General features: G+C 37.8%; 3 protein-coding genes and 2 non-coding genes across 7 annotated transcripts; 4 read left to right on the forward strand and 1 right to left on the reverse strand.

Annotated features, from left to right (window-relative positions):
- The first annotated feature begins 1,029 nt into the window (after nt 1-1,029).
- Nucleotides 1,030-4,102, forward strand: LOC103931446. 2 transcript variants are annotated; one of them, XM_048569939.1, is made up of 8 exons: nt 1,030-1,422; nt 1,621-1,697; nt 1,800-1,934; nt 2,298-2,352; nt 2,511-2,598; nt 3,554-3,652; nt 3,739-3,889; nt 3,938-4,102. In XM_048569939.1, the coding sequence occupies exons 1-7, from the start codon at nt 1,118-1,120 to the stop codon at nt 3,877-3,879; spliced, it is 900 nt and encodes a 299-aa protein (XP_048425896.1). In that variant the 5' UTR covers nt 1,030-1,117; the 3' UTR covers nt 3,880-3,889; nt 3,938-4,102. The 2 variants fall into 2 exon arrangements, with proteins under 2 accessions (XP_048425896.1, XP_009339203.2); XM_009340928.3 differs by having other exon boundaries at nt 3,739-4,102.
- Nucleotides 4,103-5,238: 1,136 nt separating this feature from the next.
- On the forward strand, nt 5,239-5,326 carry LOC125470709. Its single transcript, XR_007253042.1, has one exon. It is a non-coding gene; the product is annotated as a small nucleolar RNA R12 (small nucleolar RNA).
- A 104-nt stretch (nt 5,327-5,430) lies between these two features.
- LOC125470708 lies at nt 5,431-5,519 on the forward strand. Its single transcript, XR_007253041.1, has one exon. It is a non-coding gene; the product is annotated as a small nucleolar RNA SNORD24 (small nucleolar RNA).
- A 4,540-nt stretch (nt 5,520-10,059) lies between these two features.
- Nucleotides 10,060-13,814, forward strand: LOC103931445 (TATA-box-binding protein). 2 transcript variants are annotated; one of them, XM_009340926.3, is made up of 10 exons: nt 10,065-10,271; nt 10,908-11,027; nt 11,550-11,637; nt 11,977-12,048; nt 12,393-12,443; nt 12,683-12,727; nt 12,829-12,921; nt 13,312-13,413; nt 13,515-13,588; nt 13,697-13,814. In XM_009340926.3, coding segments are annotated over exons 2-10 (645 nt in total). In that variant the 5' UTR covers nt 10,065-10,271; nt 10,908; the 3' UTR covers nt 13,698-13,814. The 2 variants fall into 2 exon arrangements, with proteins under 2 accessions (XP_048425898.1, XP_009339201.2); XM_048569941.1 differs by lacking the exon at nt 11,977-12,048 and having other exon boundaries at nt 10,060-10,271.
- A 4,842-nt stretch (nt 13,815-18,656) lies between these two features.
- On the reverse strand, nt 18,657-21,678 carry LOC103931444 (2-oxoisovalerate dehydrogenase subunit beta 1, mitochondrial). Its single transcript, XM_009340925.3, has 13 exons — nt 21,482-21,678; nt 20,925-21,036; nt 20,775-20,810; nt 20,583-20,642; nt 20,428-20,485; nt 20,237-20,334; nt 20,020-20,109; nt 19,845-19,913; nt 19,627-19,713; nt 19,358-19,453; nt 19,194-19,271; nt 19,005-19,091; nt 18,657-18,911 (listed from the first exon to the last, which is right to left on the reverse strand). Exons 1-13 carry the CDS (start codon nt 21,676-21,678, stop codon nt 18,876-18,878), a joined length of 1,104 nt encoding a protein of 367 aa, XP_009339200.2. The 3' UTR covers nt 18,657-18,875.
- Between the last annotated feature and the right edge of the window lie 1,077 nt (nt 21,679-22,755).

A 22,755-nucleotide genomic window follows, 5' to 3' on the forward strand; every position in this document is an offset into this window, starting at 1 on the left:
AATAAACTTAATGAGAATAAAATATTACACAAGAGAAATTTTGTTAAGGATGAATTTTACATTAATAGACTGAGGGACGGCTTTAAAACATATAGGCAAATTGAAAGTGTGTCAGCAGAAAACTTTTATTTTTCTTTGTTAATGAAAGAAAATTTTCATTTGAAAGTCCTTTTTGAGTAATGTTTGTTACAATGCATTTGTAAAATTCCTCTTTTTTTTTTTTTGAACAAAGCATTTGTATTATTCTTAATAGCAGCTTTGTAGGCTGTAGTCTTTGAGTAAGTTTACAGGTAGATTTATGATTTAGCCACCAAATCCTAATGGCCCTTAGACTTGGTTAAATCAAGTATCATTAGCAAACAACAAAATCGCACCTAAACTCATATGCAGTTTTAGCTCCTATTACAGCGTTGGATTACAATTTACAATGCTACATAGGTACTGATTTTATGCAAGATTTAACCATTACAAAGATTCATTAGACTTTTTTCTAAACCACTTAGTGGTATGTATTGTGAAAGAGTGTGTGCGGCAGCAAAAAGAAAGGGAGAAAGTTGAGTAATTTATGTGATAATGTTTTTCATTATTTGTGTCTTTTTTTAATTTTTTTTTTAATTTTTTTTTTTAAGGACAACTTATGGTAAGTCTTAGTTATCCACCCTCTTTGGGGGCCGAGAAGACTCATATATGCATTTTAGCATCTCCATGGCAAAGTCTGACTTCCACACTAGCAACGGGATTTGAAGGAGACCTTGCAGTCCGCCATTTACCACTGAACCACCAACTCGTGGTTCATTATTTATGTCTTTACTTAACAGTATTGCAAGTACTACAAAAACTAAAAGAGTAAGATCTTTAAATTGAATCTGGATCCTCACCGGATGCTCTTTCTTTGCTACTAAGAAAATATCTCATCTCATGTTTCCCCTTTTTTTTTTTTTTTTGGGTAAACTCATGTTTCCTCTTTTTGTTGGTAAAAAGTTTCTAACTTCAAAGAGTCAAAGACCAAAACCCCTCCTCGCAAAATGGCCGAGCCCCAGGGGAGATACTTTGGTATACGCTATAAAGGGAGAGGCAGTCACGTTATCTAAAATCTCCCACAGCCTGAGCCTCAACAATGGAGGGAAGCTTGCTTCTCAGTCTCGGCTGCTCCTCTTGTTCTCCCCATTTAAAACCTCATTTCTCTTTCTCCTCCTCTTCTTCCTTGCTCTTCGGAAAATCCCACCTTCTGGGTTTAATCCCCAGACCCTTACTCGCCCACAGCACCCTATCACTCCCCTCCCCTCGAACCGCCCTCCGTACTTCGTCCTTCCCTCTCGACCAAGCTCTCGAAAAGCCCAGCAATGGCTCAGCAGATACGTTGCCCAAGATTGATAAGAGTGGCAGATTTTGCAGCCCCAGAGCCGCCAGAGAGCTCGCTCTGTATGTCTCTCTGTCTTATCCTGTCTTTTTAATTACTTATTTATCTTCCTCAGTTACTGCAAACTAAACTAAACCCATGTTTGTTTATTGGAGAAATAGTGAAGGTCAACGAATGATATTCAAACAAAAAGTAGTAATTTTGGGAATTGTTTCATTTCCAGCCTTAACCAAGTTTGTTTTGGCGGGATTTAAACGCAGGTCGATTGTTTATGCTTCTTGTTTAGAGGGTTCTGACCCAATACGTTTATTTGAAAAGCGAATAAATGTCCGTCGAGGTAACTATCCCCTTGTTATAGTCTTAACGTTTGTATATGAAGCATTGAAACGTTCAATATGCTTGTGTTCTGAATTACTCATCACACCTTTTCTATTCCCAGAACCCGGGTATGAATTTGACAGGGCATCATTACTTGAATATAATCCCATGAGCTTCGGAGGACCCCCTGTCACAGTTGAAACCGTTGAGGAAGCAGATGAGCTCCTGCGCAAAGATGAAAAGGAATCTGCAATTGGTATACATGTGACAATTTACACTTCACATGCCTTTCCATTTTAAAGTTGTTTGGATGTGTTAAATATCACCGTGGTCCTTTCTGTACTAATGTGGTTTATATGCAATCATGTTAGTTGTTTGGCTCACACAGTTTGTCCTAGAACTTGTGATGACTGATTCTATAACTTAACGGACTACCCCTCTAATCAAAATTATTGTGCAACTTCAATGCTATAATGACCTTTTCTATAATTTACATGTCCTGTTATTCATAACTTCATCAAAATTTAGTTGATAGTGCTTTTACATTTTGCTCAGTTTTCCACTTTATATGCAACTCCTATTTCCAGTGTAATAGTCTCTGTAATTTTTCGCTTCTCAGAAGCAGAAGTTCTTGCAGCTCCTCCAAAATTGGTATACAGCAAACTGATTTTACGGTAAACCATCTACTCTATTGATCAAAATTTTACTTTGTAACTATTTGATGTAGCAAGTGAAGCATATCATTTTTCTGTTTTTCTTCTCAACATTGTTTATTGAGGGTGACGGGAAGTTGTGGAGAGACCAACTAATTTTGTCTTTCTTTTTGTTACAGATTTACAAGGAAACTTTTGGTTGCAGTCATGGATAAATGGGACAGTCATGTGCTCGTTATTGACAACGTTGCCCCTCCAAATTGGAAGGTTGGGTACACCAATAAGCTTAATACATTTTGTTTGCACATTATCTTTGTTGAGTTTTGTAGCTCCTGAAGTGTATTACTGGTTCGTGCTTCTTGTAATACACTGGGGAGAGAGGGGGGGAGGGGCTTAGGTTGTGCGTTACTTGTTTGTGCATTGACTATCCAGGTTTTATATGCTTTTACTTTTCTGGGTCTTTGTTCTTTCTTTTGGCCTGCTTACATGGGGTCGCTTCCATAATTAATGTGTACACTAATTCTTAATCGGCTCAAGGTATAAACGCAATATAGGCATCGGTGAATAGTTGGTTTCCCCGTCTTTTGGAAAGGACAATTAGTATCTTTATGCAGCCAAAATGAAGCAGGAATTCTGTTCTTTGAAATGAAAAGAAACAAGGAGGTTGATGCACTATGATTGTCCAACCAAGTTATACTATTCATCAGTCTTTCACATGATGGCTTTTGGTCATGGTGCTACTGGTTGTGGGGTGTGTCTGATGTTTGCTCATCGGCTGTTTACCTCAATTCCCCATTTAGGATTTACTTATTGTCTATTCTGCTTTCCAACGTCAGGCAAAAATATGGAGGATGATACCAGGCAGATGTCCATTAAAGGCTTTAGTTACCTAGAGCCGCATCGTATTTTCACGTAGGTATAAATGAACTTATATCTAGTTCCAGATAAGGTGGGAGTATAACACATGCTTTTTGGAGATCGGGGCTTTCTTAATTCAGTCTATGTATGTTTTCATAGCACATGTTTTGTACTTGGGTAGCATTACACCATTAGAAAAAATATCTGTTTCATAAATTGCTCGTCTTCTAAACGAGGCACCAAATCCAGTTCATTGTTTTTTATTTGGGTGAAAAAGGATATTATTACAGAGGTATTGATATTTTACTTCCCATTTTTCTACTAAGTACAAATGTTTTACACCATGTTCATCCGTAATCTTCAGGATGAGCCAGCAGGCAGAATATTGGAGCTTTGCATCCTCCATTTGGCAATGTCAGAAATAACAGTGCTCGAAACAAGACACCCGATTGTCATTAACGAGGTATGATGTTGTTTACTTTCATAACTTGTAAGTATATTTGTTTTGCCATAGTTGCTTGGTTTGATTGAATATGGCATTTTGTGAAGGCCGTAGATCTTGCTAAACGGTTCTGTGATGGATCAGCACCCCGTATTATCAATGGTTGTCTTAGAACATTTGTCAAACAAATTGAAGAAGCTGGTGGTCTAACTCGGGCTTTGCGGTATAAACAGAATGTGGTCACTTGATGAATGAACTTGTCTAGTTTGCACGTTTTCGGACGGTTGTTGGTAGGCTGAAGAAGAGTGTCAGTTTAGGAGTAATGCATTAGTTCGTAGGTGGTGGAAACATTGAAGGGGAACGGAGGCCATCGAGAGTGGCGGGCAAACCAATGTTTTATAAATGATGTACCTGAAAATGTAAGAATTATTCATATTAAGTATATGATAAATGTTGTAATATTCGTATTCAGATATTATATATAGGTTTTTTTAGCCAAAATAGTATCTGAGATTGGCATAACTCCTCACTTTGGTTTTTGAAATTTGAAATTTGAAATCAATAGAAGTAGTTCCTAAGTTTGTGTACCATCAATTATTTTGATCAATTCTTGAAAAATTATCTTAAATAAGAACCAAAAATGACAAAAATATCTCTATTTAATAAATAAACTCAAAAATCGCTTCTATCGATTTTTAATATCAGGACCAAAGTGAGGAGTTATGTCACTATCAATAACTATTTTGGCTAAAAATCCTTATGTATACGATAATGTCAGTAGTAGACTAGTTAAAGTTAAAACGTTTTGTCAAGACACCTTGAGCACCCTTCTGCGCTCCGATGACGATGAGACCCCCTTTTGCGCTCCCATCCAATTTCAAAAACTGGGAAGAATTGCATAATTCAAGAGCTTCATAAATTCAAAATCCCAAACATTAATTCAGAAATTAAAGTCAATAAGCCCCAATACCAACACAAAGTATTTAAGAACTAAGGAGTTATATGAACTTGATTTTTGTTTTTTTTTTTTTTTGAACAATATGAACTTCAAAGTTAAAGGAGAATAAAACTAACAAGTATAACGATGCGCGGAAAATAAGATTTAGCTAAATCTCAATTGCTCGCTCATAAAAAAATGATGGAGTGCAGAGAATCTGCTTATACAAGCACGGCATCTGGAGGCCCAATACTTGCATTTAAGGGCCGAATTAATGTGGGCTGGGATGAGTTGTCCATTGGGTTTTGGCGAGAAATTAGAGAAAAGGGGGTATGAATAGAGAGGACCGCCGCCTCCCCTATCTCGTTTTGGAGTCGTCTAGGGTTTTAGTTGTACCAGACCCTATAAAAGGAGAAGGAAAGCTCCATTCACTTCCAAATCACAGACCGGACTGGTTGCTCTTGCTGGAGGCTGTACCCGCCTTATGCCTCCTACTCCTCCGATTTTCCTTGTTTCTTTGCCTTATGCCTCCTACTCCTCCGATTTTCCTTGTTTCTTTGTTATTTCTCTTTCGGACTTTTATTTTTCTTTAATTTCAAAATTATATATATTTTTTTGTTTCTGCAAATAAATAGTTTGTTTTGGGAGGGAGTATTGATGGATTGAAGGATGTAGAATGATGAAAAAAATCAGACGGATTCCCAATGATAACATTCATTCGTGTCTGTATGATATTAAACCAGCTACTTCTGACTACATCATTCAATCATTCCCCTCCATTTCCTCTTTTTGTGTTTTTAAAGATTTGATTTGAGTGTTACTGTTGTTATTTTAGAATTATTAGGAAGAAATCGTAGGGGAAGGCCGGTGATGTAGATTGGTATTTGCTACTCTTGATGGGAAGGGATCCTTCCCATCTGATGAATCTTATCCACCAAGATCTCTGAGGCCTTTCTTCTCTCTCTGTCTGTCATTGATTTCATGTTGAATCAGTTGAAACAAACAATTCTAAAGGTGTCGGAGCAAAGTTGATTATCCTGGATTGGATTTTGTTTCCGGAATGATTACTAGTTATAGTTGTGAATGTCTGATACAGACATAGCGTCAAAGTAAATTTGGAACAGAGAGTAGGACGACGAGAATAATTTTGACAAACGCTACTGCCATAGTTGAAGAATAGTTACAAAATCCTAAATAAACAACTCAAAATAGATGGAACTTAAATTTGAATCCAATCAAGAAAAGTAAAAATGTCGAGTTAGAATGTGGAAGTTCGTGCCAACCAGTAAAAATGTTGTTGAATCTAGTTTAAGTTTTGAGTTCAACAATCTCGCATACCCTCTCTAATCCAATACTGTCAATTTGGATTTAAGAGGGTTTTAAAGGATTTTTTTTAGTGATAGATTTCAAAGGAAATAGGCTTTATAATTCTTTATAGATTTTAGGAGATTTATATAGATTTTCATTATGATTTTTGTGGATTTGTATGGATTTATTCCATGAATTTTTTAGGAATTTTAAAAAAATTAAAAATCACATGCAGAGCCGACGGATCATTTTTAATGAAATCATGTGGCTGTGACGCAAACAACTCCAATGCTCCAATGTGTGTTCAGTTATGGGTCTCCTCTGTCTAACCTTCATTCAGTCTAGTAGACCGACCACAAGCCGTAAGCTGTAAGCATTATTCACCATGGTACTTCCATTCCCTTTCAATCCCATGCTCACCAGTTTCCTAAACTTCAATGCACACTCTAGCTTCCTGCCCTCCCAACACCCACCAAGCATAACATTAGAAACCACATGTCATTAATTTCCGGCAAGCTCCACTTCCCCACAACAACAATACATATGAATCAACAAGTTCTGCACATGCAGCACAGAGTTCACCCCAAAACTAGAAAGTATAGCTATTGGGAACAAAGCTCGGAACAACGCCTAACTTACTGAGCTTGTGCAAGTTATGTGGGTTTGGGGTAATGGAGATTAGATAATTTTTGGCGATTTGAGGCGATTTTCCATTGAAAATTGGTTTCTTGCGAGGAGAACATGGGAGAAAAAAACTGATTGCAGCAATATGTTAAGAAAATATTGAACCATCGGATCTCAGGTAGGGCAAAAAATGGAGGAAGACTGTTCCTCTTCTGAGGAAAGAGAGAACTCGCCAGAACCCAATAGTTGTTTAAGAGTAGAATTTGAAAAAAAAAAAAAAATTCCATGATAGATGAGAATGAAGACGATGAATTCGAAGTCGAAGAGGACGATGGGATGTTTTCCGAAGAGGAAGGTATCGAAGAAGATGAAGGGGTTGGGAGGTTCCTTTTTGTTTGAGGGCGTGAAAAGAAATCAGATGGGGGGTGGTAGGATTCTTGATAGCATTTGTTATGTATACCATCCACCTTCAAATTCATCAAAATCCCTCTCTCATTCAAATCCTATCAAATTGTTTGCATTCTCACTGACTTTGGATTTAGTTGTATTCTTTAAAATCCTTTTAAATCCTATTTTGACTATACCATAATTTCTAAATCTTTTAAAATTGTAATGGACTACACCTTAATTTTAAAATCTATTAAAATCCTATCAAATCCTATTTTGACTACATCCTTGAAACTCAAATTTTGTAATATTCGTCTGAGGGTATAACCAGCCCATCGAAATTTGTCTTTGCATCGAGATTTTAGTCCAATCTTACCAAAAGAAATGTTATTTAATGAATAAAAATAAGATTTGAGTTTTTAGTATAATAATCTTCAATGCACATACTAGACATAACAATTAATCTTAAAGTTGTGAGTTAAACTATTTCCAATCCACAAACCTCAAAATTGAATTCAATCTTTTCTTTTCCAAAACAAATACTCAAATTTTAAAACTCAAAATGTATAAAACTCATCTGACTTTTTCAGCAAAAGTGAGATCGAGATATTTTAGACTTTTTTTTATTGATTTGTATATTTATATTGTCACCACTAATTCATGTAGATTGTATAGATTGGCCTCGTAAATCTCTGTATAAAATGATGTGTCATTTAGTACTAGGGTCTAGTGATATTAGTGTCATTTAGTGGTGACAATATACATTAATCAACATTTAAGTAAATCTCTGTCATTTAGTAAATCTCTGTATACATTTATTTTTTAAATTAAAAATGACCTTAGTGTCATTTAGTACTAGGGTTTAGTGATATTCTTCTTCGCTAGTAAGTGAGAAGTCTTAGGTTCAATTATCGTCAAAGACAAATTTGAACCAAATTATTGCTAACCAATTGTGAGGCTAAGCCCATCGCCTTTCCTTTGGTATAAATAATATCGTTTATTCAAAAAATGATCTTAGTACCCTCACACCCCACAAACACAAACACTTCACACCAAACAACTTCATTTTGGTGGTGGTATTATTTTGCGTGATATGGAATCCAATGGATTATTGTGTGCTTCATATCATATTGATAGCTTTATGGTTTATACTCATCTGGTGTTTCTGATACTCATTAATACACGATCTTACTTTAGTTCTGGCAATGCCTGAAGATACATGGAAGCTGCTAGACTTACAATGACATTCAAAGGGTGTTGCTAGACATGCTTTTAGAAGCAGAAAAAGAGTTCAAAACTAGGTGGGGCTGATGATAATGGGGAAGCTGCTCCAGCTTTAAACACGCGTTCTAGGTATAACACTAACTGGGTTTTGACATCTTCTTAGTGGATGAAAATTTAGATTGTATTTCCAGCATCTTGAAATTCTGATTTTGGTCGTATGGAGTCATCGTTGTTGTGGAATCCGAAGCGTAATATGGCGGTGAATTTGCACACATTGGTCGGTCGGTCAGTCAGCCAAAGAAAACAAAAACGGAAAAGGAACGTGGCAGATTTCTATAAGAGCAACTCCACCCCTATCCACTTTGCGCCAGCCCCCAGCCCATTTATCCACTTAATTGAACAGTAACAGACTTAATGAACAGTAATAGGCCAAAGCATCTCCACCCCAAAAAAAAAATGTGCTGGCACCTAGTCTAAAAATGCGCTGGCACAAACGATCTCCACCCCTACAAAATGCGCTGGCGCCCAGTCCATTTAAAATATTAAATAATTTTTTTATAAAATAATAAAAAAAATAGTTTTAATTTCGGATATGATTTTTAACCAATCTCGTCACGCCACGTGTCATTATCCGAACGTATTATTTTTTGAATAGATTTCCGCTAAGATTTTCAACCAATCCCGACAACCCACGTGTCACTTCCTGTTTACAATAATTTAGGCAAGATTTCGATAAGATTTTTAACCAATCTCGTCACGCCACGTGTCATTATCCGAACGTACTATTTTTTGAATAGATTTCCGCTAAGATTTTCAACCAATCCCGACAACCCACGTGTCACTTCCTGTTTACAATAATTTAGGCAAGATTTCGATAAGATTTCCAACAAGTAAAGGATGCGTTGAGTTTTTTCCAACGACCTTGAAGACCTTGACTAGATCTGGCATCTTTTCCATGTACATCTTTTCCATGTACATCGTTGAACGATTTCGTAATTTTAATCCACATTTCTCGCTTATCCATCTCATTACCCGTAATCGGGTCATGAGTAGTGCGAACCCAACATTCACACAACGTAACATCTTCACTGAGCTTCCACGAAGTCATTTTTTTCTCTCAAAGTGTACAAAATATTCAAATGTAGAAAGTGTAGAAAGTGTAGAAAATATTGAAATGTGGTGTAAGGTGGAAGATGAGGGTTAGGTATTTATAGAAAAAAAAAATGTATTTTTTAAAATTTTTCTGTATTTTTTTAAAAAAATTTGACATTTTTTTATTATTTTTTAATAAATTTTAATGTTGTAATTAATCGGGACCGTTGGATTTGGAAAATAATCAAATCCAACAGCACTCATTACGCCACGTGGCCAACGGTCAAATTTCTGACCGTTGGGCCTTTTTTTTTTTTTTTTAAATTTTTGGTGAAATAAACGTGGACCGTTGATCTGTGACCGGACGGTCCAATTTAAAATTTAAATTTAAATTTTTTTTACCGTTGGAAATCCAACGGCCTAAAAAACTAGCCGTTGGAAATCCAACGGCTCTGACGAGGCCACGTTGCCTTCACCCGGGCGACCGCAAGTGGGTCTGCACGCGGGCCCCAGCGCCTGTCTTCTTGTCGGCTACTCGCCTGGGCAGCCGCGTGTGTTGCACGCGCCATCAAAACAGGCCGGCTTCTGGGTCTGTCCATTTTGGGCTGGGCAACAGACTGGCACGGGCTGGGTGCCAGTCAAATGTGCGGGCTGGAGCAGAAAAATGTGGTGCCAGTCCATTTTCTTCACTTGGTGCCAGTCCATTTAGCATGGGCTGGAGTTGCTCTAAGGCCTTGACGAAAGGACCATGTCATGGAAGCAATGCCAGATTAGATTCCAATAATGCCCCTCGTAACTGGTTGAAAAAAAGGGGTGGGCAAGAGGGCATTACGGGGAACTACATATAAACAAGTATTAGGGTAAGATGCATTCCAGACCCACACCAACACAGGACGCTCTCCTCCTCTCTTCTTTTTAAGCTTCGGAATACAAAATTCTTGTATAAAAGGGAACCACCATTCAAAGTGTTCCCGCTCCTCCTCCTCTTCCTAAGTTCTAACCCAACTCCTCCTCCTCGATTTCTCGATCTATCGATTGATCTCACGGTCGGATCTCTGCAACCAAAAGGTCCGATTTCTTTGTTCAAACTTTAAACTTTAAACAAAACTATCCTCCTGATATGATTTCTTTTACCCCGTACTTAAATCTTGAAGATGATCCGTCCTTTTCATGTTACTAAACGATAATTAAGAATAATCTTTGCCCCAACTTTAAAAAATTAAAACAAAATAAAAGATACTTAAGAATCATACCCGAAATCCCAGAAACAACTCATCTGATTTTCTCAGGGATGGTAAAAGATTTGTTTACCCATTAACAAAGAACACAAACTCCTATCTTTTTTTATTTATTATATATATTTATGTTGTGTGTGTGGGTAGTTTTGTTTGATCTTCCCCTTTTGTCTCCATGAAAAGGAAAAAGAGAAAGATTTAACCTTTTTTGTTAATAAGAAAATTGATGTTTGGGTATTATTGGGATGAGAAAATTGATTTTCCCTTGGTTTGTTTTGATCGGGGTCTCATATGGGATCCATATGAGTATCATCAGAGTATGTATGTATGTATGTATGTATGTATGTATGCATGTATGTGTGATGGATGGATGGATGGCTGGATGGTTGGATATATGTATCAAACTGGCTTGGTTGGCTTGTATAATATAGTTTGTATGATTGTGTGATGGATGGTGTATAATATGTAGAATGGAGGCGCAAGGTCTCAATCAGTACCAAGTCGATAAAACAAAGGGAATGGCAGAAGAAGGAAGCCATCCAGTAGTAGGTCTGAGCAAGCACCCTTCTGGGATTGTCCCTACTCTCCAGTGAGTTGTTTCTTTCCACCTCATCAAACTCTCATAATTCAATTAACACAAGCCATTTGCTTTCACTTGCAATCAGTTATTGTAACTTGTCATGTAGTCAAGCCACCAGTTTGTGCTGCGTCCTCATCCAGTAATATGTTGAATTATTATGTTGGCTGTGCATGATTAAATGACCGATTGCGATAAATTTGCAAATTTATTTTGGCTGTTGTTCGTCGTTTCTCTGTTTAACTCATCTTTCTCCGTCACCGCACTTGCTTGTACCTTTGTTTCATGTTAGCACGTTTTATGTGATTACCTGTGCTGTCCATGTGGATATTCATCCATGGAACCATTGAATTCAAGTTACATGATTGGGCTTACTGTATGCCAATTATTAATGATAGATTTGTTGATACTGATGCAAATATTTATTAATCTAGACATGGCAAAAATTTATCTGTAGTTATATATTTTCTGAAACTCTGATCGCTTTTCTTGATTTACTTCGTGCGCTTAACAAGTTTTTGTCTGTGCTCTCAGGAACATTGTCTCCACAGTCAATCTGGATTGCAAATTGGATCTTAAAGCCATTGCATTGAAAGCTCGTAATTCTGAATACAACCCAAAGGCATGTGATGTTTAGATCATAGCTTCCCCCGCTCTCTTCTCCTCTATTTTTTTTACCTTTCTTTTGTTCAAGAGCTATAATATTTTTTATGCAATGGATCCCTTTTGCGGAAGCCTTTGTTTAACAAGTACATTGACGTTTGGGTAGTTTGTTGTTCCCTAGGTCTGTGTAGAAACAGATTTTACTGTTTAGATGGAGCGCAATTCTGTTCCAATTTTATATATTTAGATGCTAGAGTTGCTACGATATCTATTTATATATGTCTACATAATCGGTTTTCCTTGTTCAAACTTCAAAGTCATCTTTATATTGCACACTAATTCTGTTGTACCCTTGCAGCGTTTTGCAGCTGTGATCATGAGAATAAGAGAGCCGAAGACCACTGCCTTGATATTTGCATCCGGTAAAATGGTAAGTCTCAATTTCCAACCAAGGATCTTGTTCCCTCCCTTTTTCTGTTTTTCATTGACTTCTATAGATTTCTGCATCTTATGCTTTGATTTCTAATCATTTCAAATGATTAATAGATGAGGGTTTGTTTTATTTATGGTCTCCCTCTCCCTCTCCCTCTCTACCCTTTTGTAATAGGTAAAAATTCTGTAATGATTTCAAATATACCAAAAACCTCTCGTCTGTTTCTTATATCCTTAGCTGTGGCAGCATTGGTAGTTGATGCATCTCTCTTCCCTTTTCAAATCATGCTAATGAGTCCTTCACACTCATGTTAATGCTGGCGCATTATTGTTGTGGTATAGGTTTGTACGGGAGCTAAGAGTGAAGAACAATCGAGATTGGCAGCACGAAAGGTATTCTTATTCCTTTCCACAGTTACCATGTACATTTATATATGGGGGTAGTTTTGGATGTCCCATTGTCCATATTCTGGCTTCTGTTTGAAGTTTTATCCAAAAAAGGAAGAAGCCATTTTGGTGTTTTCGTTTAAACCATGCAGCTCTAACACATGCAAATATCCCTTCGGTAGATTTTAAATATGGTGTAACATGCTGTATGTACACAATCTTACATGACCCTCTTTGTTCTTCAGTATGCTCGAGTCATCCAGAAACTCGGTTTTCCAGCTAAGTTCAAAGTACTCTCTCTCTCTCTTTCTCGTCTCTCAAACACGCACATGCTTTATGCTGTGCACTATCACTTATTAAGTTTTTAATCTGGCTTCAATTTGTGGTGCAGGATTTCAAAATCCAAAATATAGTTGGTTCTTGTGATGTAAAATTCCCCATAAGACTTGAAGCCTTGGTAGTATCCCATTGTGCTTTCTCCAGCGTGAGTTTTCTGGCTTCAGCTTTGCGTCTGTTTTAGCAATCATATTAAAACTGAATATCTTTGAACAAGGTTTCTTATTGTTGAGGGTCCAAAGTTTCAGGAAAGGGTTTGTGCTGGAAACCGGATAAAAACTAAATTTACTGGACGTAACGTTAATAGTTTACTTCAGCCTATGCATCTCTCGCATTTGGTAACTAATGACATGCATCTTAAGTTTGTCAAACACAGTTTCTACTTTCTACTTTTCATCATTCTACCTATTGTTGTTTGAGCATGAGGAAGCTGGTAGATTAATCTAGTAGGAAATTTCTTCTGGAAACAAATTTTTGTGCTGCTAATTCGGAAAAATTCCAGTTAATCATCTGAAAGCGTTTCTGTTGTGGTGGCCAGTATGAACCAGAAATTTTTCCAGGCTTGATATATCGAATGAAACAACCGAAGATTGTGCTTCTCATCTTTGTGTCTGGAAAAATTGTCCTGACAGGAGCGAAGGTGATAGTTTCACAATGCTTGTTTTGATGTATGAGTTTTCGGTTTTATATTTTATTATGTTTGTACATTATCTGGAGACCATTGTCATTTCGATGATTCAGGCAAGAACCGAGACGTATGAAGCCTTTGAGAACATTTACCCAGTTCTTACAGGATTCAGGAAAAATCAACATTGGTATGAAGTTTAATTATTTAATTATGTTCAAATTCCAATCAAATTTCCGGTACAAACACCAATTATGCTTTTATAACTAATGTCGTTTCATCTTCAAATTGACGGCAGACTGTTTCTGGGTAAGCACAAATCATATTCTTGGGGCTGAATGCTGCGGAAATTGGGCAACTTGCCTGGGTTGAATTGTTGATAAGAAGATTGCGCATTGTTGGAGTAGCTGATTATAGAAATTATAGCTTTAATTTGTAATGTATATTTCATGAATTGCAATGTACAATGGTTCGGGTATATATAAGGAAGAAGACTAAGAAAAACAAAAAAACATTCCCCTTAAAACAAGGAATAAAACAAGGAATAAAACATTCCTTAAAACATGGAATAAAACATTCCTTAAAACATTCCTTAAAACAGGAATAAAACATTCCTTAAAACATGGAACTCATTATTTTCAACACTCCCCCTCAAGCTGGATCGAGGAGGTTCACTGAGCCAAGCTTGCCCAATAACCGATGAAATTGAGATGATGCTAGTGCCTTTGTAAAAAGATCTGCTAGTTGATCATGGCTTCGTGTGAACATGGTCCGGATGATTTGCGTTTGAACTTGAGCTCTGATGAAATGACAATCCACTTCAATATGTTTGGTTCTTTCATGGAACACAGGATTGGCAGCAATGTGCATGGCTGCCTGATTATCACACATAAGCGTCATAGGAGTAGAACTAGGAAACCCTAAGTCTGAAAGAAGCCCTTTAAGCCAAATGAGTTCACAAGCAGTGGCTGCCATGGCTCGATACTCAGCCTCTGCGCTGGAACGAGCAATTACCTGTTGCTTCTTACTCTTCCATGTGACAAGGTTTCCACCAACAAATGTGCAATAGCCTGTGATTGATTTCCTATCAATTGCATTACCTGCCCAGTCTGCATCTGTGTAGCCACTAATGACAGTGGACTGATTGTTATGCATTGTAATTCCTTGCCCAATTGAACCCTTAAGATAACGAAGGATTCTCTTAACAAGGTTAAGGTGATCAACAGTGGGAGAGTGCATGAACTGACTAGCCAAGCTCACTGCATATGTGATATCTGGACGAGTGATAGTGAGGTATATGAGCTTGCCTACTAATCGTTGATAGTAGCTTACATCATGCATGGCTTCTCCATCTATGCTGAGCTTCAGTTTACAATCAACAGGAGTGATAGCAGGCTTGCAGTCAAGCATTTTTGCTTCTTGAAGGAGGTCCAATACATATTTCCGTTGATGTAGAAACAGTCCTTTTGAAGATGTTGCCATTTCGATCCCCAAAAAATACTTTAACCTTCCCAAATCCTTGATAGCGAAAACTTGATGTAGTGAGAGTTTTAGTGCCTCAATCTCCACGGTATTATCTCCAGTGATGATAAGATCATCAACATAGATGAGGACCACCAACTTCCCTTTGGTGCCAGTTCTTACAAATAGTGAAGAATCAGCATTACTTCGCATGAATCCAGCCTTTTCCAGAATAGAACTGAGCTTGGCATACCAAGCTCTTGGTGATTGTTTCAATCCGTATATTGCCTTATGCAATTTACAAACCATGTTGCCTTTAATACCATCATAGCCTGGAGGAGGTTGCATATACACTTCTTCCTGCAGCTCGCCGTGAAGGAAAACATTCTTCACGTCCATTTGGTAGAGTGACCACCCACAATTGATTGCAACTGACAGTAAAACCCTGACTGAGTTCATCTTGGCCACCGGTGCAAATGTTTCCTTATAATCTACACCAAAGGTTTGGGTGAAACCTCGAGCAACAAGTCTAGCCTTGTGTCTCTCGATAGATCCATCAGCTTTGAATTTAGTCTTGTAAATCCAAGGACTTCCAACAGCCTTCTTTCCTGGTGGTAGTTGAACTAGGCTCCAGGTGCAATTCTCTTCCAGTGCACGAAGCTCTTCTTTCATGGCTTGGTTCCATTGTGGGAGAAGAAAAGCTTCTTGAAAGCTTCTTGGTTCATAGTGCTTATCAATTTCACTGAGAAATGTAGCATGAGATGTTGAGAACTTACTAAAGCTGATACATTCATTGATTGGATGTCGTGAGGCATATGTAACATAGTCCTGCAACCTAACTGGAGGTTTTCTGATTCGAGGAGGATTTCTTTTAATCACCTGAGACTCTGTAGAGGGCGGAGAATGATCAGAGTAGGGCTCGTCTTCACTCTCACTGGCAGTAATTTGGTCAGTTTGAACTTCTTCACAATCTGGACTTACACTGACTGATCTATTTTCCAACATCGGATAATTAAAGTTTTGAGGAAGTGGGAACATGTCAACTAAATCCTCCCCCTGACTTGTAAAATAGGGATAGTCTTCTTCGAACTTCACATCTCTTGAAACTGTGCACTTCTTAGTGACTGGATTGAAGCACTTGTATCCCTTTTGAGTGGTCGAGTATCCCATAAACACACACTTGGCTGCCCTGGCATCTAGTTTGTCACGGTTCAAGGTTTGGATGTGAACAAAACACACACAACCAAACACCTTGAGATGTGTCAAATCTATTTTCCTCCCCTTAAGAACTTCATATGGAGATTTAAACCCTAGCACACGACTTGGAAGTCGATTGATGAGATAAGTGGCAGTAAGGATGGCAAACGACCAAAATTTCTTTGGAACGTGCATGTGAACCATGAGAGCACGAGTTTTTTCCAAGAGATCTCTATTTTTCCTCTCGGCTACTCCATTTTGTTGGGGAGTCCCCACACAGCTGGTTTGATGTATGATACCCTGAGAACTTATGTATTGAAGCATATTGTTGGATAGAAATTCAGTGCCATTATCTGACCTTAAAACCTTAATGTTTGATTGAAATTGCGTTTTAACATGCATGTGAAAGTCTTTGAAAATGGTAGGGACTTCACTTTTTGATTTCATAAGATATAGAAAACTTGTTCGAGAGAAATCATCAACAAATAGAACAAAATATTTAAAACCTTCCATTGATTCAGTTGCAGGTCCCCATACATCGGTGTGTACCATTTCAAAAGGTTTACTTGTCCTAGACATTGAATTACCAAAAGGTAGCCTAGTAAACTTAGAAAATTGACAAGTATCACAAGTAGGATAAGGGTTACAAAAATTTGGAAACAGTTTCGACAAGACAAGTTCAGAGGGGTGAGCTAATCTCCTATGCCAAAGTTGGTTTTCATCTATGGACTTTGATTGAGCTTGAAGAGCCTGAGTGAAACATGCATTCTTGCACAGGTAGTAAAGGCCATTTATGAAGACCCCTTCACCAATCATCTTCATGGTGAGAACATCCTGAAACATCACTTTATTTGGTGAGAAAATAGCACGGCAGTTTAGGGTGTTGGTGATCTTTCCAATTGACAAAAGTTGAAAAGGAAAGGTTGGTACATAGAGGGCAGTGGAAGGTGTTTTTTGAGAGAGTAAGTTTATTTCTCCTTTTCCCAAAACTAAGACATTTTTTCCATTTGCAACAGACACATGTGAGGGGCTTGAAAATTTTTTAAAATGATGTAAATTTGTAACTTTGTTTGTCATATGATCTGTGGCGCCTGAATCAATTATCCAACAATCAGTTTCAGTACTAGTTAATAGGGCAGTAGTAAAGGCTTTGAGTATACCTGATGCTTCTCCCTTTGGAACTTTCTCATTTCCAGCAAGAAATCCGGCAAATTGTCCCAACATAGCTGTGTGACTACCCTCTTCATTGCCTTGACCATGTGAGCCTCCTCCGTGCCCCTTACTTTGTAGGTAAGCTGCAAATTCATTGATCAATGACAATGGATTGGCAGTGAACTCCATGGATCCTTGTGAGATAGTAGGAGCTTGAGCATTAGCAAGTTTTGCCTTGAAATGAGGTTGAAATTGTTGTGAGGACCTTGGTATCATCCTTCCATCTTTGCTGAACTTAGGCTTGAGTTCAGGATGAAGTTCCCAACACTTGTCTTCCTCATGACCAACACCATTGCAATATTTGCATTTTAGATGTGTGTTTCTTCCCTTGTATACCTTGGCTTCTGAGTTCTTGTAATTTGATGCATATGCCCGAGTCTCCGTTAATCTAGGATTGTGATCAACATTCATAACCTTCTTCCTTGCTTCTTCTCGTTGGATAGTTGCACAAACATTGTTGAAGGTAGGCAGATCTTGACTCATCAAGATGTGACTCCTTAGGTCCTCGTACTCAGAGCTCAGACTCCCTAACAGCTGATAAATTTTGTCTTCCTCAGCTCGTTTTAGGAGAATGGTAGGATCTGTGGTATGAGGGAGATATACATCCAACTCATTCCACATGGCTTTGAGACTCCCAAGGTGTTGAACAAATGCTTTCCCTTCTTGTTGAGCACTGGCAATGTCCTTCTTTAATTGGAAGACCCGTGCATAGTTGTTTTGATTTCCATACATATCCTGCAAAGCTTTCCAAAGATCATGGGCGGAATTGGAGTAGCTAAAAATTTCAGCAACATGTTTCTCCATGGTGTTGAGCAGCAAGGACATGACAAGTTGATCTTTGCAGAGCCATGCATTGTATGTAGAGGAAGAACGATCTGGATCTTCCACGCTTCCATTTACAAACCCTAACTTCCCTTTGCCTCCGAGAGCTAGTGAAACAGCTCGGGACCAAGGAAGATAATTGAACTCGTTCAAGAGAACTGAACATAAACGTTGATTGGTGTTAACCTCAACGTCTGAGGAGTTTGGAGAGAGATTGTGCCGGGTTTCCTTATCATGGTTGACAGAACTTTCTTCAGTCATGGCTTAGACTTTGAAAGAAAGAAAAAATCGCAGCAGCAAGAATTGTAGAGACAGGTTACAAATGAACCTGCTCTGATACCATATAGAAATTATAGCTTTAATTTGTAATGTATATTTCATGAATTGCAATGTACAATGGTTCGGGTATATATAAGGAAGAAGACTAAGAAAAACAAAAAAACATTCCCCTTAAAACAAGGAATAAAACATTCCTTAAAACATGGAATAAAACATTCCTTAAAACATTCCTTAAAACAGGAATAAAACATTCCTTAAAACATGGAACTCATTATTTTCAACACTGATGAATATAAATTTTGACTCTTGGTTCTGTCTTTTGTTTAGTTGAGTGATGTGATGTTACCTTTAACAAAATGCAAGTAAACAAGTAGTTTTTAACACAAATCTCTCTCTCTCGCTGTGCTGGTTTCTTTTACACACTGATACTGGTTTTGATTGATGAAGAACTGAAACGTTTATTTCCTCCATCATGTGTAAGACTGGATGATAATGGGCTCATTACACTAGAAATTTACGGTTGATTTGATTGCATCCAATATCTGCATCCAAGGAAGAAAAAGAGAGAAGTTTACATAAGCACAGAGCCAGTATCAAAAGCAAAAGCCATTTTGGAAACATCTCGAATGACTAACCTTGTTTTTGGTGGGCATATAAAAGGGCTCGAAGATGAGAGGGAAGGGGGTATCCAAACCGCATACTCTTGCAACAGGTGCTTCTAACTACACAACAGTTCAAAGATAAAGTTATCAGCTCCCTCCACAACCTTAGCAAAAGTTAACCACCGAAACATCTAAACAGAAAAAATAAAGGCGCGAGAGTACCCTTAGGAAGCAGCGTTCAATAATTGAAGCGGATATTTCAGCACCAAATCCTCCAGTAACTGGCGCTTCATGACTTATCTACAAAAAAGGGCATTCGATTCGTCACCAAGAGTGCACCAACTGATTTTCATCAAGTGTCCCCTGTAAACAGATACCATACTTACAAGAAGCCTTCCTGTCTTTCTGACAGAGGCCTCCACTGTATCCTTGTCCCACGGTAAAAGAGTTCGCAGGTCTATCAGTTCGCAAGAAATTCCATCCTGAAAATTCTCACTAGTCATTTAGCATTCATTTTGCCTATAAGGATGAGATAATTGTAACCTTGACAATTACATGAACCTTCACCGCATAAAATAGACAACACCAAATCAAATGTAGTGATTATACAGAGCAGAAAGGGAATAATATTTTCTAGCAGTCGGAAAAAACATACTTTTTCGGCTTCTTTACAGGCCTGTTCCATTACAGATAACTGAGCTCCCCAACCAACAAGCGTTATATCAGTGCCCTCTCGAATTACCTGCGTATCGCAGTTCCAATTTTCAAGTATGAAGTTCCATCAATTATATCAAAACCATGACCGCAAGTCTCATTCTTTTTTTCAAACATTAGAAACTTGGACTACAATGGAACTAGGCGGGTAGTGTGTACCTCTGCCTCTGATAAAGGCAACATGTAATCATGCTCAGGAACCTCTTCTACTGATAATCTGTATAACCACTGAAGCCCAGGTTGTTTTTGTAAAATTTCAGATCAAAATTTTTTGTCAAATTAATTTTATTTGCTAATGGAAAATTAATTTATTCTGTAACCAAAACTAACCTACCTTTGGTTCAAAAAACACAACAGGATTTGGATCACGTATGCACGACAGCAATAAGCCTTTTGCTTGGAATGGACTTCGAGGGATGACCACCTATACGAATTTTTAGTACTCTTTAGATATCAAGTTTGTAGTACTCGTTCAAAGAAAGGATCGCAAAAATGCAGCAAGGGTTTGTGGGGGAAAAAATCACAAAGTGATTGAATGGAAGAAAACATACTTTGAGACCAGGGGCATGACAGAAGAAAGCTTCAGGAGATTGAGAGTGATAATGTCCACCGTGGCCGACAGCTCCATAGGGGGCTCTTATTGTTAAACCTAGTGAGTAATAAAAAAAACCTCATAATGCGCAAATAACATGTGGGAAGAAAAAAGTACGGTTCCCAAACGATCAAGAAAAGGAAGTTTCACCTCCACAATTAAATTGATTTCCACTTCGGTATCTGAACTTTGCAGCTTCGTTGACAATCTACAAAGTGAGATTCACGCAATTAATTATCATTTTTCATTTGTGAGGCTATGAGGCTATGACTGAACTCAGCACTGAAAGGAATTGGGATGCATGCCTGATCAAAAGCTGGAAAAATATAATCTGCGAATTGGATTTCTGCTACAGCTCGATTACCCTATCAAGTCAGATGAAAACAAATGTGGTGAGGCTCGTGCCTATAAGATAAGATAAAGAACTGAAGGTAAAATTTGAATGGAGGTACGTATGATTGTAAAGGTCACGTGTAAGACTAAACCTTCAAACTTACCATAGCTGCTAGACCAATGCCAAATCCTACAATGCCCTGGGTGTAAAGACAAAAAGGGTTATCAAGTTGACAGAAGACATATTTAACGTAGTGGAAGGGAGGGATACATGGTAAATTGGTACAACGGAAGACATAAAGCCCGCCGGGTACCTGTTCACAAAGAGGGGTATTAAAAACCCTTTGATTACCGAAGCGATCAGCTAAGCCTGTTGTGCAGCGGAAGACCCCACCAAAGCTCACATCTTCTCCAAATACATAAGAACTGAGAGTGAAAAGAAAAAATGAGTTAAGTGATTAACCCATATGCTAGGCTAGGCGGCGCATAAGAACAATGAGGTAACAGATCAATCCAAAATCACACTGGTGGGTGCTTCGAAATCTGGCATGAACATCTGTAAAATTCAAGCTGTAAATTTTACTGAATTTGATATTTTTCAGCAAAGTCAGTCGAAGTTGCAAAACTCGTGGATGATGATATATATAATTGTTTACAGTGGAGTCGATAGACCGAAAGCAAGATTACCATCTGATCTAAGAGATAAGATCACATCACAATCACATACGATTCAATTAACGAGAATAGTTGAATGAATGCAGAGCAAACCCAATTCAGAAAACGATTAAAAACACCGCAGATCGAATTCAGTCCAAATTATGAAGCAAGCAAGCAGATACAACAGGTAGAATTGAAGAAAGAAAGTGCTGACCGAGGATCAGTTTCCAAGGCGATGTGGAGCGCTTGGTTGATGGCAGAGTAGAGGTTCAATGATTTGCTACCCGTGCCACGAACAATTGTTCCATCACCGGCGGCGGTGGAGGAGGAAGAGTAAGTGGAGGTTGCAAATGGCCTTCTCCTGGCAACTCCAAGCCCTTTAACCAATCCTCCAAATCTGCTCAGCCCCATTTAATCACTGAAAACAGACGGCAAGCGAGCTCAATCTCTTAGAACGGAAGACTCAGACGAAAAACTAAAACTTGATGATGATCTTATCTCATTCTCTTCACTATCACTAATCACGCAATTGCAATTTTTGGTAGCTAAGATTTCATTTGGTGTTATTATTTTATTTATTTTTACTGATAAATTGGAGTGAATCCATCCACAGTACACGTGTTCAGTCAGTCTTTCATAGTACAGTCTGAACTTTCAAGTACCAACTTAAATTTTGAAGGTAAAATGTCTTTTTATGCCGTATTTCATAACCACCATAAAAGTGATCTTTCTAGTATTTTTCTTGCTATGTTATGTCGCAACACATAACTATAAGTGTGCAGCAATTTTTAATTTTGTAGTTTTGATGATTTATTTTTATATATTTGCTCAATCATGATTGTCAAAAATTAGAAAGGAAATGATGGATGCAATTACGAGGATGACGGTTACTGCAGTGGTGAAAAACATTCATATCTAATATACATCCTAGTGCGGGTTCAATCCTCACTAATCGATTTCCCTCCTCTCTAAAAATTAACTAATTATTTAACACACTAACACTACTCAAAAGAAAGGAAATGATTGATACAAAAACCAATATTAGAGGTGCATGTAAGAACGTGAAATCATTAGGCTAGAGATGCCAATGTGATCATCCAAGTGAAACAGTACATTCCAGACATGCTAGAAGTCAAGTGGTCAATTCTGAATTAATCTCTCAAACTTTTAAGAATGTAAGTTACAAACTTAACCATCGAATGTGTTGGATTTATTTAATGCAATTATTAATTAAAAGTCATCCACCCAAATGTGGAGATGGATTATGCTAATATCTCTTGGTAATACCTTTTATTGTTATTAATAGATATTCTCTTAGGGGGCGTTTGTTGCACCGGACTATCTCGGACTGGATTAGCTTCAAGGACTAAGCTGGACTGGCTTAGACTAGACTAAACTGGACTAACTTAGTAAAGCGTTTGGTGCAGTATTGGACTAAGAAGCTGGGTAATAACAAATTCTAATATTATATTATTTAATATATAAATT

The sequence above is a fragment of a genome, unplaced genomic scaffold (genome assembly GCF_019419815.1).
Source record: "Pyrus x bretschneideri cultivar Hongxiangsu unplaced genomic scaffold, Pyrus_bretschneideri_v1 Contig51, whole genome shotgun sequence".
Lineage (NCBI taxonomy): Eukaryota > Viridiplantae > Streptophyta > Magnoliopsida > Rosales > Rosaceae > Pyrus > Pyrus x bretschneideri.